General features: G+C 36.7%; 1 protein-coding gene across 4 annotated transcripts in view; it reads right to left on the bottom strand.

The window, feature by feature from the left end:
• EYA3 (EYA transcriptional coactivator and phosphatase 3) overlaps nt 1-15,273 on the bottom strand; it is a 96,571-nt gene that overhangs the window by 51,630 nt on the left and 29,668 nt on the right. For 3 of the 4 annotated variants that reach the window (XM_007459068.1, XM_007459069.1, XM_007459066.1), the window contains exons 2-3: nt 12,656-12,756; nt 2,411-2,454 (exon numbers count right to left, since the gene is read on the bottom strand). In XM_007459068.1, coding sequence (XP_007459130.1) covers nt 2,411-2,454; nt 12,656-12,688 — 77 coding nt within the window. In that variant the 5' untranslated portion in view covers nt 12,689-12,756. Of the gene's footprint in view, nt 1-2,410; nt 2,455-12,655; nt 12,757-13,446; nt 13,467-15,273 lie in introns of those variants that run through there. The other variant, XM_007459067.1, reaches the window with a different exon arrangement.

The raw sequence follows: 15,273 nt of genomic DNA, 5'->3' as shown, positions 1-15,273 counted from the left end.
CACTTTAATGTTGGGAAGATCCTCACTGAAATTCTGAATTGGAGATTATACTTTCATCCCTCACAATGTCCTCCCTCTTCCTTCTACCTTACTTTCCACTCTCCACATATTCCCTCAACTACCAGTATAGCACAGTGCTTAAGAGTGTGGATTCTAGAACCAGATTGCTTGAGTTCATATTCCACTTTGCCAAAACTAGCTTTATGACTTTAAGCAAGTCACTGAACTTGTCTGTGCTCCAGTCTTTCAACTGTCAATGAGGGATAATTATAGAAGCTACCTTTTAGGGTTGTTATAGAAATTAATGAGTTAATACATGAAAAGTACTTAGAACAGAGACTAGAACAGAGTAAGTACAACATAACTGTAGCTAGTATTATTACAATACAACTTCTCCCCAGCCCAGGTATCCTTCCCACATTCATGTTCCCTAGCAACAAATCTGCTTTGCTGTTCTACACTCTAGGGAGATGTGGAGGACATTGTCCCAGACACTACACATATCTGGAAAGAGTAGTTTTAAAAAGAAAAAAATTTTTAAAAGAAATGTTATTTATTAAAAGAAAAAATACACAGCACCAAAATTCTTAAAGCTCTTATTATCTTTTCTGAATGGACCTCTAATATTCAAGCATAATAAAGTTTTTTTTTTCCGGGTATATTCTCAATGTTCAAACAATTTTCCCTAAGACGTAATTAATTTTTAAAGGTAAATCCCCAGATGAAGTTTATTTTAACATATTTACTCAACTGTCTGTATTTCTGGAATAGCGCTTAATATACCAACCAAGATATTACTATGGGAATTGAGGGTAAGGGTAAGAAATCATACCGAATAATTACATCATTGTTTCCCAAAATGGCTTATTTCTTATAATTACCTGAGTGGTAAAAATACAGACTTCTGAGCCCCATCTTATGCCTAACTAAATAGGATTCCAAGGAGAAAGGTATAAACCCAGACAAGAACTTCACATTTCTGACTACAATGACTGGTCTTCTATGTGTACCTGAATAAGTCTGGGGTTCACTGTTATACCCACTGTTGAAAGACTATTTCTAGATCCTGTATCTTAAAAGGTATATTTGTATGGTCTGGCATACAATGGACCAGTTCCTAAAATCCTATGGTCCTGTAATCTTACAGCAAAATCCCCTCCTATTCAACTGAGTATCTAGAGATTAAATAGAAACAACAGCACCAAGACAGTGAATTAACTCCAGCACTTTGTTAAATATTTAAAGTTATTGTATCTAGAAAAATTATTAGTCTCAAAATATTTTCAGTTATATAAACATAAATTTTACTTAACAATGTGTGTATATTAAAAAAAATGCTCCAAAATAAAATTTCCCTCCTCCAAAAAAGAGCAAAAACACCCAAACTCCAAAAGTAAGCACCACAAATATTTCATTCTCATTCAATAGAACTCCTGTCAATAATTAACACAACCAACTAAAGAATGGATAAACAAAGTGTGGAACAGACATACAGCGAAGTATTATTCAGCCTTAAAAGGAAGGAAATTCTCACACATGCTACAACATGGATAAACCATGAAGACATTATGCTAAATGAAATAAGCAAGTCACAGAAAGACAAATAACTTATGAGTGCACTAATAAGAGGTACTTAAGAGTACTCAAAATCACAGAGACAAAAAGCTGAATGATGGTTGCCAGGAGCTGGGAAAAGGGGAAAATGGAGTTACTGAAGTCTTTTTGGGGAAAGGGTCAATACTTGATAGTGAAAATATGACAGATCATTTAATTGGAAGTGTATAAGACAGAGGGCTAGTGTGACAATAGAATAAATAAGCTGGAATGAGAGTGTGTGTGGTGGTATAAGAGTAGGATTCTTAAAATTAAGATGTTAGAGGTGATGCAGTTACCGGTTCATATGGTTGGTAGACAAACAACAGAAGGTAAGAACTGTGTACAACTGAAAATCATGGTGTTGTGGAAGCCAGAGCATGACATGCAAAGAAGCTGCCTCTTTTCTATAAGGGGAGCCAAGCTAATGACTAAGGTGTCCCATATCCATTTGGTAATTAATGATTAACCCCTTGGATTTTCCTTATTTCTGTCTTCCCTATTAAGTATACAGTACATCTGACTGAAGAATATTCACCATTGTGTCTCTTCCACATATCACAGGATCTGAGAGATACCATGACATTGGTATATATTGTTGAATAAATAATGAATAAATGAAAAAAATCAGCACCTGTGTGTTTCAAGGACAAACTTTTAGAGGAAAATCTTCACCTTAAACCAAATAATTTCAAAACGTAAAGACTGATGCTAAAAACCAAAAAGAGGGTAGTCAACACAAATCATGCCCATATACTAATCAGCATGTAAAAACAATTATAAGTAGGTCATTAAAAAGAAATTCAACTCTGTATACCTTAAAGTTTGCTCTCCTGATTCCTGCATCTTGGCTTTTTTCACCTGTAAAACAATTATACAAAAGCATCAATGTCTTGATCTGTTTTTAAAATCATCTAGCTACTCAAGTGGCAGCCTAATATTAACTAATAAATTACAGGGTAACTGTTTGCTTTTGTTTCCCTTATTTTATTAATCCCTATTATATTTTAGAGTTAGAGATGTACTTGTTTTTCACATGAGGCTCTCTCTTTTTTTAAATGAAAAGTGTTTCTCAGATTCAAGGTAAATAAAAGGTTTACCAGGATTTTTACTCAACACAGAATGTTTACCAGGATAAGGTATCCAAACTTGGGTACAAACTGGTTAGTTTAAAATTTTACCAGACACACAGTTTTATTTTCAAACAGTAAGTATGGCAATCTCACTATCATCTAATCATTTATTTAACAGAAATATCTTCATATTCAAATTACTTACATGCCAAAAATAAAAATAAATTCTAATCAGGTTACCAGTAATCTAAAAAATATTCTTCACACTATACTGTTTTTTCCCCATATTTTCACCTTCTCTAATTCCTTCTAAGGTAAAAGCATTTTCATTGAAACAGTTTTAAGAATCCATAAATGAAAGATCAATGGTTAATACTACTAAGTTTTCCCTGTTTTTTTATATGACAAAGAATCTGATTTTAGAGTTTTCTGATTAGAATTACTAGTTATAGTAGAAGTATGCTTAGTGTGCTTAGCCATACAAATTATGAATACTTAAAGTATTTCAAGCTGACAAAGAGTACTGCCAACCACTGCAAAGAGAACTCACAGAGGCAGCAACTTTGCTAAACAATTTCAAGTAAACATATCCGGTGGGAATATAGCTATTTAATATGATTAAATTTAACAATTCAGACAAGGTAAATAATAAATACAAGTTAAATACAAGGCACATACAATTTCTCATGGACAGCCACTCCTCATGAGAAAACATGACAAAATAAATAAAACCAAATACTCCTGGTTATTTGCTTATGGCACATCAACTCATTATATAATGCTGCCTAAATTTTCATAGGTACCAATAAAGAAAAAAGGGGCATTAAAAAAGAACCCTCTAGGGACTTCCCTGGTGGTGCAGCGGTTAAGAATCCACCTGCCAGGACTTCCCTGGTGGCGCAGTGGTTAAGAATCCTCCTGCCAGTGCAGGGGACATGGGTGCGAGCTCTGGTCCAGGAAGATCCCATATGCTGCAGAGCAACTAAGCCTGCGAGCCACAACTACTGAAGCCCACGCGCCTAGAGCCCGTGCTCCACAAGAGAAGCCGCCACAACAAGAAGCCTGCGCGTCACAACGAAGAGTAGCCCCCGCTCTCTGCAACTAGAGAAAGCCTGAGCACACCAATGAAGACCCAACACAGCTAAAAATAAATAAATAATTTTTTTAAAAACCCTCTAAATTTAGAAACAAAATTATAGAAGCATATGAAGAAAAAAGAAAAAAAGAAGTTTGAGGTACATAAACCCTTACTAAGCATGATATTAAATTCAAAAGCCATAAAGGAGAAAACAGATTGATTTTAAAAAAATTCAAAACTTCTGTATGATAAAAGATACCAAAACCAACCAGGAGGTCAAGGAATTCCAGGATGGTATACATACTGTGACAAGAGAATTTAATTGTATTACAAACGTATGACATAACCTCACTGAAAGGCATAGGAGAAAAATGCGCTGATGGAGTAATGCTGGAAAACACATTTTGACTGGAAACTGCAAGGCTAAAGATAAGAAAAATTCAACTTTCTAGTTTATCTACTTAATCTTTCTAGTTTATCTATTTATGTCATTTCACAAATGAAAAAATACAGGCTCTTGCTATAATATAAATGTGCTGTCCCTCCCACCTGAAGATGACAGTATTTACATAAGGTCAGATAATAATGTAATTTTCTAATAGTGGTGATGAATCTATGCTTAGCTCACCCAAAGACCCTCTTTGCGATAAAAGAAATGAATTTAAAACAGTCTATGGTCTCCTAACAGTAATCCATATAAAGAAAACTAGAGCACTGAGGAATCTAATTTACCAGTCTTCATTTTATTAGTGCCACAGAGTAACAAATTTAGCTAGAGAACTAAAAAAAAAAAGCCCTGGAGCAAAATTTTAAAATATACCATAATGGCCTTTCAAGTAAGAACTAAGCTTTTTTACTTTCTATTTACTACAGTGCCAACTTGGTACAAAGAGTATGTACTCATAAATAGAAATGGAGAAAATGTACTTAAAGACATATCTACCAAACAAAAACGTCTGGGGGAGGAAAATGTGTTATCAACTAATTTTGTACCTTTCATAGCCCATTGTTAGCCTTGATTTGGGCAATTATGTCCTCCTGTAAGTCAGGGATAGGAAACCTTGGCACTAGAGGCAGGTAAACTAAAAGGATACAGACAGATTTCACTGGATTACAAAAGGATGGGTTCAAACAATACAATCCAGAAACTGACAGAATGTAAAATAGTGCAGCTAGTTTGGAAAACAGTCTAGCAGCTCCTCAAAAGGTTAAACATAGAGTTACTATTATATATAATCCAGAAATTCCACTCCTGACTATATAACCAAGAGAAATGAAAACTCATGCCCACAAAAACTTGGACATGAATGTTCCTAACAGCATTATCCAAAATAGCCAAAAAGTGGAAACAACCCCAGTGTCCATGAACAGATAAATACAATGATAAATAAAATGATGAATGATAAAATAAATCCATACAATGAAACATTCAGCAATAAAAGGGAATGAAGTACTTATACATGCTAACACAGATGAATCTTGAAAAGATTATGCCAAGTGAAAGAAGCCAGTCACAAAGGACCACATATTTTATTAATCCATTTATATGCAATATCCACAAATAGGTCAATAGGAAAGTAGATTAGTAGTTGCCTAGGACTGAGGGAGGGAGGGAATTGAGGGTGACTGCTAATGGGTACAGAATTTCTTTTTGGAGTGATGACAATGTTCTAATATTGACTCTGGTGATAGTTGCAAAACTCTGTGAATATACTAAAAACCATCAAATTGTATACTTTAAAATGGATGTGAATTGTATCTCAATAAAGTTGTCATTTAAAAAAATGACAATCTTACAGGCATGTTATGACTAAAGGTTACACAAAAAGGAAGAACCACTGGCAAATTCATAAATCAGAGTTCTTCTTGTGCCTCTGCTTTAAAAAAAAAAAAAAAATCATGCTTTAAATATAACAGAGCAAAGGAATACATATAACCCAATACACAAATTCCGAATATCCAGGTTCAAGGCTCAGTTCTGAGAGTTAATTCACTGTATGTCTACTTCTCTACATCTGTTTTCTCAACTGTAAAAGAAAACTATGACTATTTCACAGGCCTGCTGTGAAGATGAAATTGGTGGTGGTAGTGGGGCGGGTGGTAAGGGAGAGAACGAATGAGAGAGAGGTGTTTATGAAAGACAAATACATTGTTAAATTTTAATGTTACCACCAAAAGCAGCAAAAACAAAGCTGAATTTCCAAAATTTCAAAGACAAGATTAAGAAATACCACTTTCTAGATAAGAAAATTATATTATGCATCTCAAAAATCATTCCAGAACTATTCTGAGATGACTTTCAAGTATATAACTATAGTGCCTCCTAAGTTTTAACAAGAGGCTAAATCATACTAGGGCTTGGTAAACTATAATCTTGGGAATAATAAATCCAACAGAAGTCTTAATGAAGCCTATAAAAAGGAAGATGTTTTTGTCAGAATTTATCCACCACTGTCAAACAAAGCATATCATTCTCTTTACTAGAAAGTCATACTCTATATTCTAGAAGGGGAAAGGGCTTGATCATAACCTGGATGAAATTATACACAAAAAACATTTAATGCTATTTTCTTTGATTGTGCTTACCAACAGTCATCTTTTTTTTTTTTTTTGGTGGTACGCGGGCCTCTCACTGTTGTGGCCTCTCCCGTTGCGGAGCACACGATCCGGACGTGCAGGCTCAGCGCCCATGGCTCACGGGCCCAGCCGCTCCGCGGCATGTGGGATCTTCCCAGACCGGGGCACGAACCCGTGTCCCCTGCATCGGCAGGCAGACTCTCAACCACTGCACCACCAGGGAAGCCCACAGTCATCTAATTATTAATTTTACTTCCAGAACTTTACATAAGGAAATGAGTATGTAGAGAGTGAGAGTAAGCATTCCACATTACTAGAAACTAGAAAGGTAAATACCCATGGCAGAGACAACTGCCTGCTCCACCATTGCATGTGGAGTGTGACTTGCGATGGGAGGCAAAAAACATGTCTTTTAAGTTCACAGGTACCCGTCCAAAAGAAGTCACATCTGGACCTAGTAGAAACTAGTGGGCATCAGATCCTGGATTTGATCTGGATGCAGCAACTGATGGAAGCTGGGGCTGTTTCTCTTAAGAGGAATGTGTGGGGAAAGGAGTTACATATTGTTCTTTAGATGTGAAAAATGAAACAGGTGAAACAAAGAGAAGATTATTGTAGATTCACTTATAAATATTCAGTGGTCTTTTTCCTGTTCCTGGGCACACAGGATGCTATAGACTGAACGTCTGTGTCTTCCCCCAAAATTCATATTTTGAAATTTTATCCCCAATATGATGAAATTTGGAGGTGGGGCTTTTGGGGTGATTAGGTCATGAGGGTGGAGCCCTCATGAATGGGATTAGAGGCCTCCTGGGAATTCCCTGGCAGTCCAGTGGTTAGGAGGTTCACTGCCGGGGGCCCAGGTTCAATCCCTGGTCAGGGGAACTAAGATCCCGCAAGCTGTGCAGCAAAAAAATTTAAAAATAAATTAAAAAAAGAAAGAGACCTCCTTTTCCCTTTCCACCATGTGAGGTCACAGCAAAAAGATGGCAGTCTATGAACCAGGTAGCAGGCCTTTACCATACACCAAATCTGTTGGCGCCTTGATTTTGGACTTCCCAGCCCCCAGAACTGTGAGAAATCAATTTCTATTGTTTATGAACCACCAATTCTACAGCATTTTGTTACAGTAGCCAGAATAGACTAAGACACAGATTGATGGCATTTTCCAGACCCCCTTGCTGTCAGGTTGGAGCCATCCACGTAAGCCACTTCTGCAACTACCCCTTAAAAACATCTCATGTGATTCTCCAATCCTCTCTTCCATTTCTCTGGCAACCATGGAGGCCACAGTTGAAGATAATAGCATCACAAGATGAAAGAAACCTTCATGAAGACTGGCCCAGGACAGCTGTCAATCCACATGAGACGAATGTGAGAGAAAAATACACTGCAGATTCATTCTCCAATGTTAAATGCCTACAGTGAGAATTCTAGTTCATATTCACGCTATCATTCATTCAACTGACTGTTCTCTACCAAGCCCTCCTGAAAGGGAATATAATGATAAACAAAATACAGTCCTTGACCTCAAGGAAGTTATAGTCTGGTTGAAAAGAAATAGATAATTTTTAAAACAGTGAAACAGGGACTTCCCTGGTGGCACAGGGGTTAAGAATCTGCCTACCAACGCAGGGGACACGGGTTCGAGCCCTGGTCCAGGAAGATCCCACATGCCGTGGAGCAACTAAGCCTGTGAGCCACAACTACTGAGCCCGCGTGCCATAACTACTGAAGCCCGTGCACCTAGAGCCTGTGCTCCACAACAAGAGCAGCCACTGCATGCAAGGAAGAGTAGCCCCTGCTCGTCACAACTAGAGAAAGCCCACACGCAGCAACGAAGACCCAACGCAGCCAAAAATAAATAAAACTTTTAAAAAGTAATAAATAAAATAGTGAAATAATGATTCTGCTAGAAGTTCAAGGTTCTATGGAACACAAAGAAGGAGCACCAAACCCAGTCTTTTTACTGGGGGGAGTCTAGAGAATTAGAACTCATTTGAAATAACTTAGGTACCTGCTTATAAATGTGGAAATAAAATATTTTTAATTGATATGGTATCCTTTATAGTTTGAAGATTACTCTCTTTTTTTTTTTTTGCGGTACGCGGGCCTCTCACTGTTGTGGCCTCTCCCGTTGCGGAGCACAGGCTCCGGACACGCAGGCTCAGCGGCTATGGCTCACGGGGACGCGCAGGCTCAGCGGCCATAGCTCACAGGCCCAGCCACTCCGCAGCATGTGGGATCTTCCCAGACCGGGGCACAAACCCGTGTCCCCTGCATCGGCAGGCGGACTCTCAACCACTGTGCCACCAAGGAAGGCAAAGATTACTTTCCTTTATCGATAAGACAAAAAGAAATTAGGGGTTGGGTATAGTCATTCTCTCTTTGCCACTTATTCCATCCTTTTATTCTCCAAGCCAAACCCACAAATTTTAGGGTCCTTTTCATTGCTCTCAATCAAGAATATTTCCCAAGCTTCACTCCTTTTCCATGTTTTAGCCTAGAGTACACTGTGGTTGTAATCATGTACCACCTCTTTTGTCTACAGTATTACTAATTTTTTTTTAATATTTAAATACAAAAGGCACGTATGCTCATATTTTTAGAAACCCAAACCATACAGATATGTATAAAATAAAATATAAAAGACCTTATTCTGCCCCCAAACCTCCATGATTTCAGTATTAAGTTTCGTGTATAGTCTTCTAAAAATTTTTCCTATGTATATATGTCCTTTTAAAACTTGAGCTCAAGGAGCACCCTGATAGCTATAAAGAAGTTTTTTAAGTGCTTCTAGTTTGCCAGGAACAGTGTTAATTTATAACTCCTATCCTAAAACCGAGTTTGGTTAGTGCCTCCTTTCACTCTACAAAAGAGTTCTAGTTTGGACAATAATATGAGCTGCTTCAGAGTAGCTGAGGAAGATGAAGACTAGGGTAAAAAGATGGAGTGATTTCAAGGTAAGTGATGACCATAGAGAGAACCATTTCTGACTGCAGGGGATTGAGGACTGACTGGCAATAGCGGTAAGTGAAAGAGAACCTGAGGCTAGGATTTATGTTGTATTGTGAACAATGACTGGAACAATCTTGAGATAGAGCTAGCAAGTAGTACAGAAACAAGAAAGGGATAACTCAATAAGGAAGAGACAATGTGATTAAAATAACTCCAATAGTAATGCTCATCAGCAACATCTCTCTTTATACACAAGTAAACAGCAGGGTTAAAAACCTTGGCTTTATTCAAGATATGGAAACAACCTAAATGTCCATCAACAGATGAATGGATAAAGAAGGTATGGTGTGTGTGTGTGTGTGTGTGTGTGTGTCTGTGTGTGTGTAATGGAATACTACTCAGCCATAAAAAAGAATGAAATAATGCCATTTGCAGCAACATGGATGGACCTAGAGATACCACACTAAGTGAAGTTGGAAAAGAAAGACAAATGCCATATGATATCACTTATATGTGGAATCTAAAACATGATGCAACTGAACTTACCTATGAAACAGAAACAGACTCAGACATAGAGAACAGGCTGCCAAGGGGGAGGGGAGTTGGGGAGGGATGGGTTGGGAGTCTGGGATCAGAAGATGCAAACTATTGTATATACGTATAACTGAATCACTTTGCTGTATACCAGAAACTAACATAACGTTGTATATACCTCATAAACTATACCGCAATAAAATAATTTTTTTTTACATCATGGCTTTATCATCATCAACTTGGGACAGGACCATTCTTTCCACTCAAGTTTTAGATTTCTACTACAGCCTGTGAAAATTAGCTTTACTCCTCAACATCTGACATTTACTCTTCTTATTCTAATTATTTTTAACAGTTAATAAATGCTCTATATTTTCTTAGATTCTATATTTGTCTGTTCAGCACCCACTAATCACAGTGCCAAACTAAGAGCCAAAGTTGCTTACATCTCCCCTGCAATCTAGAGCATATATTCTGAACAATACTCTGAACTATATTCCCCTGCTGTAAAATCAACCCAGTGTCAGATACCTAGTGATAGCTTCTATACCCCAAAACCCTCTGGAATTATTCAAACTAGCCAATCCTAAATAAACAATTACCCTATGTTACGTTGCTTCACCTTGCCTGTGGAAACCTCAATTAAGGCTGTAGCCTATGCATTCTCTTACAATTCCCCTATGCATCTCTGCCTCCTGAATGACACTGGTGCTTACCCCCATGACCCTGTGTGGTCTGCTATGTCTCTCATCTCTAAGAGAAATGTAACATGAAACTTTTTAAAAACATAAATTTATTTATTTATTTGGCTGCGTTACACCTTCGTTGTTGCACACGGGCTTTCTCCAGCTGCGGCGAGCAGGGGCTACTCTTCGTTGTGGTGCGTGGGCTTCTCATTGTGGTGGCTTCTCTTGTAGCAGAGCACAGGCTCCAGGCTCCCAGGCTTCAGGAGTCGTAGCACACAGACTCAGTAGTTGTGGCACACGGGCTTAGTTGCTCCGCGGCATGTGGGAGCTTCCTGGACCAGGGCTCGAACCAGTGTCCCCTGCATTGGCAGGCGGATTCTTAACCAGTGTGCCACCAGGGAAGTCCAAACTTCTTTTTTTCTTCTTCTTTTTTTTCAATGGCACTGACCTCTTCATGTAGTCACTCAATCACCTTTATAAATTTATAAATTAAGACCCAGGTACAATCAATTAAAAAAAAAGATGCCTCATGACAATCACCATTTATAGTCAGCAGAAAATTTGTGGGTTAAAAAAAAATTTTTTTTTAGTATTTAAAAAAAATTTTCTTTTTAAAATTTTTTGGCCACATCACTTGGCTTGTGGGATCTCAGTTCCCAACCAGGGATCGAACCCAGGCCCCTGGCAGTGGAAGCACAGAGTCCTAATCACTGGACTACCAGGGAATTCCCAGAAAATTTGTTTTTAAAGCACTTTAATTTCTTACCTTTCTCTGAAGTAATAATCAGATTTTGCACATCATATTATAGATACTGAACAGAACAGCAAACAAATAAAGCAGAGAGGAAAAAACGACTCACCAGCACGTCAGCTTCACAATTCTCATTACCTTAAATAGGTAAGGAGTGACTAACAACAATACTCATTTCAACAGTACGTCAACACTTACATAAGTCTTTTGAAACTATGACTAGACCTTTGTCTTACCATATTAAAAACTCAATGACAGAATCTTCTTTGGTACATTTAGTGTCTCTAATTCAGCTATTTGTTCTTATAGTGTATATCTTAGATATACCACTGAGGATGATTTTTAACCCTACCATTTCCCTGATTATTAATGTTCCACCAGGGATATGGGGTGACATTTTAAATGTTTCAAAAGGTCCTTTTACCAACTGCTCATGTTTTCCTAGTTTTATACTTAAGTGAGGGGCTAAAAGACTAATAGCAAAAGAATCACCAGTATGCACCAGTATTCTCAACATAAAGTAAAATATTAAAAATATATCACTGATGTAAAGAATACATCTAGAACATGAAAAACATACCCTATTATCTGCTTTCAAAATTCAAAGTTTTTTAGGTTGGATTTTCATAGGGAGGTACCACTCTATATTCTCTCTTAATATAAAATGCAAGAGGCTCGTTCAGGAGAGCAAATTGAATAGCAAATTGAATCAGTATTTATCTAATTTCAGAAAAAGAAGGTCAAGCCAAAAGGAAAAGATTCTTTAACACAAAAGTATCTTAATAGAATGATTACTATTACCTTCCTTTTTTAAATGCTAAGGGTCAAAAAACACTTAGGAAAAAACAAAAACAAAAAAGCCATGGCAAGGCAATAAACCTGTATCACTTGGGGACATTTAAAATGATTTTATTTATGTTAAATATTTAAAAGAAATTAAGAATTCAACCTATTCTTGAAGGTCTTATCTATTTTTAAGAATTAGCTAGTGGTCAAATTATACTTTCTTCAACTACTACTACTACTTAAAAAAAAATTAAGTCAGGGAAATTTAGGTAATGATAAAACTAGATTTTCTGGCAGAAATGGTAAATACTGTTTGGTAAATAGATGTCCTCTTTTATTTTCTAAAAACTGTAAGAGTAGCCACTGCTTTTTTTAAATGACACTTCTAAAGACAATATTTATTTTGTAATGCTGAATTTTCTAAGCAAGTTCTTGGCATTAAGTTAGCAAAATATGAATTTAGGAACACAGAACGTCGTTTCTTAGAAGGAAAGTATTAAGGATTCCTTTCCTTAATTTTATTTCTGATTTAGAATCTGTAGTACAACTGAATAATATTTAACACCTCTTAAGATTAGCTTTTCTACAATCAACTTTAAATTGTAAAGGAAATACTTACTGGTTGCTCTGGTAAATCTTGCTCTTCTTCCATGAGGACCAATGTTTCTTTATTACACTTATGTGACTGGACTGCAAGTGTCTCTCAGCAGTCTTCACAGTCTATTTAAAAAAGAGGGGGGATTCAAAACTTTATGTACTCTTAAAGCATTATCATTGAGGCCATCAGAGAATAATTTTAAAAATATTTTGCTACCTCAATCTTTCTACGTGAGCTCCAATCTCAAAATCTCAAATCTGCACGTGGCTTTTCAAAATGGACAGGCTGCACCAAGTCAGGATAGGTTTACACAATGACTTTTATAATTCCTTGCAAAAGCCAACACGTGGAGCCACTTCTGCTGTACTTAAAACATGGTTACTATAGTGCCCAATGCATTAAACACTTTATAGCAGCCATGTGCAATTAACTAAAACACAACTTTTTTTAGAATTAGGGTTACATTAAAAAATGATAAAAACTAGCTTAGCCAGTCAAGAAGTTATGATAACATCTAACCTGCTTTAATGGGGAACATTTACATAACTGTTAACACACAATCACTTTAAATAGGGCAAACTGGAATATCAAATAAATACTTTCGCAACCAACTATCTGTATATATGTAATCAGCTTAAAGGAAAACTCAACTCTTCTGGATCTATCTTAATAATGCAAATAAATAAGTAAAGTGAAACACTGAATTTTAGAATTAAGGAAAATAATCATGTAAAGCTAGGACCCAATTTATCCTGAAATAACGAGCTCCACTCCATGTATTGCCTAGTCAATTATTTAAGCAAAATCTTTACCTTCTCAGACCCTGCTCTTCCTGGCCTGGTTTTCAAACTAAAAAAGAGAAATAGGACTCTAAGCCCCACATTTAAGGTAAGAACACCTTATTGTGCCCTGCTGCCAAGTCAGACAGAAAGATGTTAGAAAACTAAACAATTATAAAAACTATAAACTCCATTTCTATTTAACAAAAATGAAAGTAGCACTTCTCCAAAACAGATGTGATTGTTTATGCCTTTAATTAAGGTCACACCTGTTTTCACTTATTTTACCAACCACTGTAACCAACTTGACAAAGCTAAAGCAAGTATAGAATCTTATTGCAGAAGTAATGAATAAAAAGGGAAATGAAAAACTTCACTTATAACAATTTACCACCACTCCACTAATACTGCTCTATTCTGGTGTAATACAACACACTTTATTTTAGAGTCACGCTCTAGAATGGGAAAAGGAGAGAAAACACATATAGGGGACACAATCAGACGCAAAACTGTCCAACTCTGACACAGCTTTCCTCCCTGCCCCGATCTAGAATGTCAAAAGAAAAAAAAATTTAAGGGTCAGAAGAACTTGATGCTCAATGCACTCACGTGTAACTCATACACAGAGCCTCAAAAGCTAAGTTTTCATACTACATGACGTAGATAACCAGTACTGCAGAATTATAGCTGGCAATAACTAAAGCTCACAGGAGCAATCTTCCCTGCATTTGTTTTGCTCTACTCACAAGAGCACAACCAATGTGACGTGAAACTGATTCACAATTGTGAAAGATGAACTGTTTTTTTTGTTTTACCAGCTTATATCTGTTTTAGTTTTAAAATGAAATGTCTTGTCTTTATGGGATTTTTTTAACAGTGTCAATGTACATAATGTATTTAATACATATATGATTTCATCCCAAAAGAAAGAGCAAACTAGGGTCAAATCATTAGAGAAATGTAATGCCTTTAATACCTCATTTGTTAAACTTTTGTGTGACCAGATCTCATCTAAACAAAAAGTGATAATATCCCATGTTTTACTCAATTGAAAGCCATAATTGTAATGACTACAATCTCTAATTAGTAGACTCTCAGCAAAGGAGAAGGAAGGGATATTCTTTCTCATGGAGGAAGGGTTATAAATCTACGCCTAAACAAGAGGAAAGTAAGAAAAATTTTGTTAAAAAAAAAAAGAAAAAAAGGTACCAATAACATGTCCTTTAATTTTTGTTTTAAACACAGAAATGAATTTATTTAAAAAATATGAACAATGTTAAAGGAGAACATAGATTTTTTAATAAATCAAAAGGGGTCATGGGTTTTATTTATTTATTTTTTTTGCGGTACGCGGGCCCCTCACTGTTGTGGCCTCTCCCGTTGCGGAGCACAGGCTCTGGATGCGCAGACTCAGCGGTCATGGCTCACGGGCCCAGCTGCTCCGTGGCATGTGGGATCTTCCCGGACCGGGGCACGAACCTGGGTCCCCTAGCATTGGCAGGCAGACTCTCAACCACTGCGCCACCAGGGAAGGCCGGTCATGGGTTTTAAAAGATAAGAAATACTACTCTTAATAGTGGGGAAATAAATTCTTAAGCCATATAAAACAAAATGTTAAAATCTTGAATTTTGTTTCTTAGGAATATGGTAATATTACAGTGATTTTATAACAGAAAGGGAACAGCTTTCTATTTTTCTTGAGATAAATTCTATAAGTTGAAAGAAAACCTTCTTTAAGGGAAAAGATTGGAAGACATTATTTTCTACCTCTATTTCTTCTTTGAAAATAAGCACCTTCTGTTGTTTCCATCTTAAAAATCACCTTTATCTTCTTCATTTTTCAATTTAGGGAGTATTCAC

Source organism: Lipotes vexillifer, unplaced genomic scaffold, assembly GCF_000442215.2.
Source record: "Lipotes vexillifer unplaced genomic scaffold, Lipotes_vexillifer_v1.1 scaffold496, whole genome shotgun sequence".
In the NCBI taxonomy this organism is placed as follows: Eukaryota; Metazoa; Chordata; class Mammalia; order Artiodactyla; family Lipotidae; genus Lipotes; species Lipotes vexillifer.
This window is presented reverse-complemented; position numbering and strand designations above follow the sequence as displayed.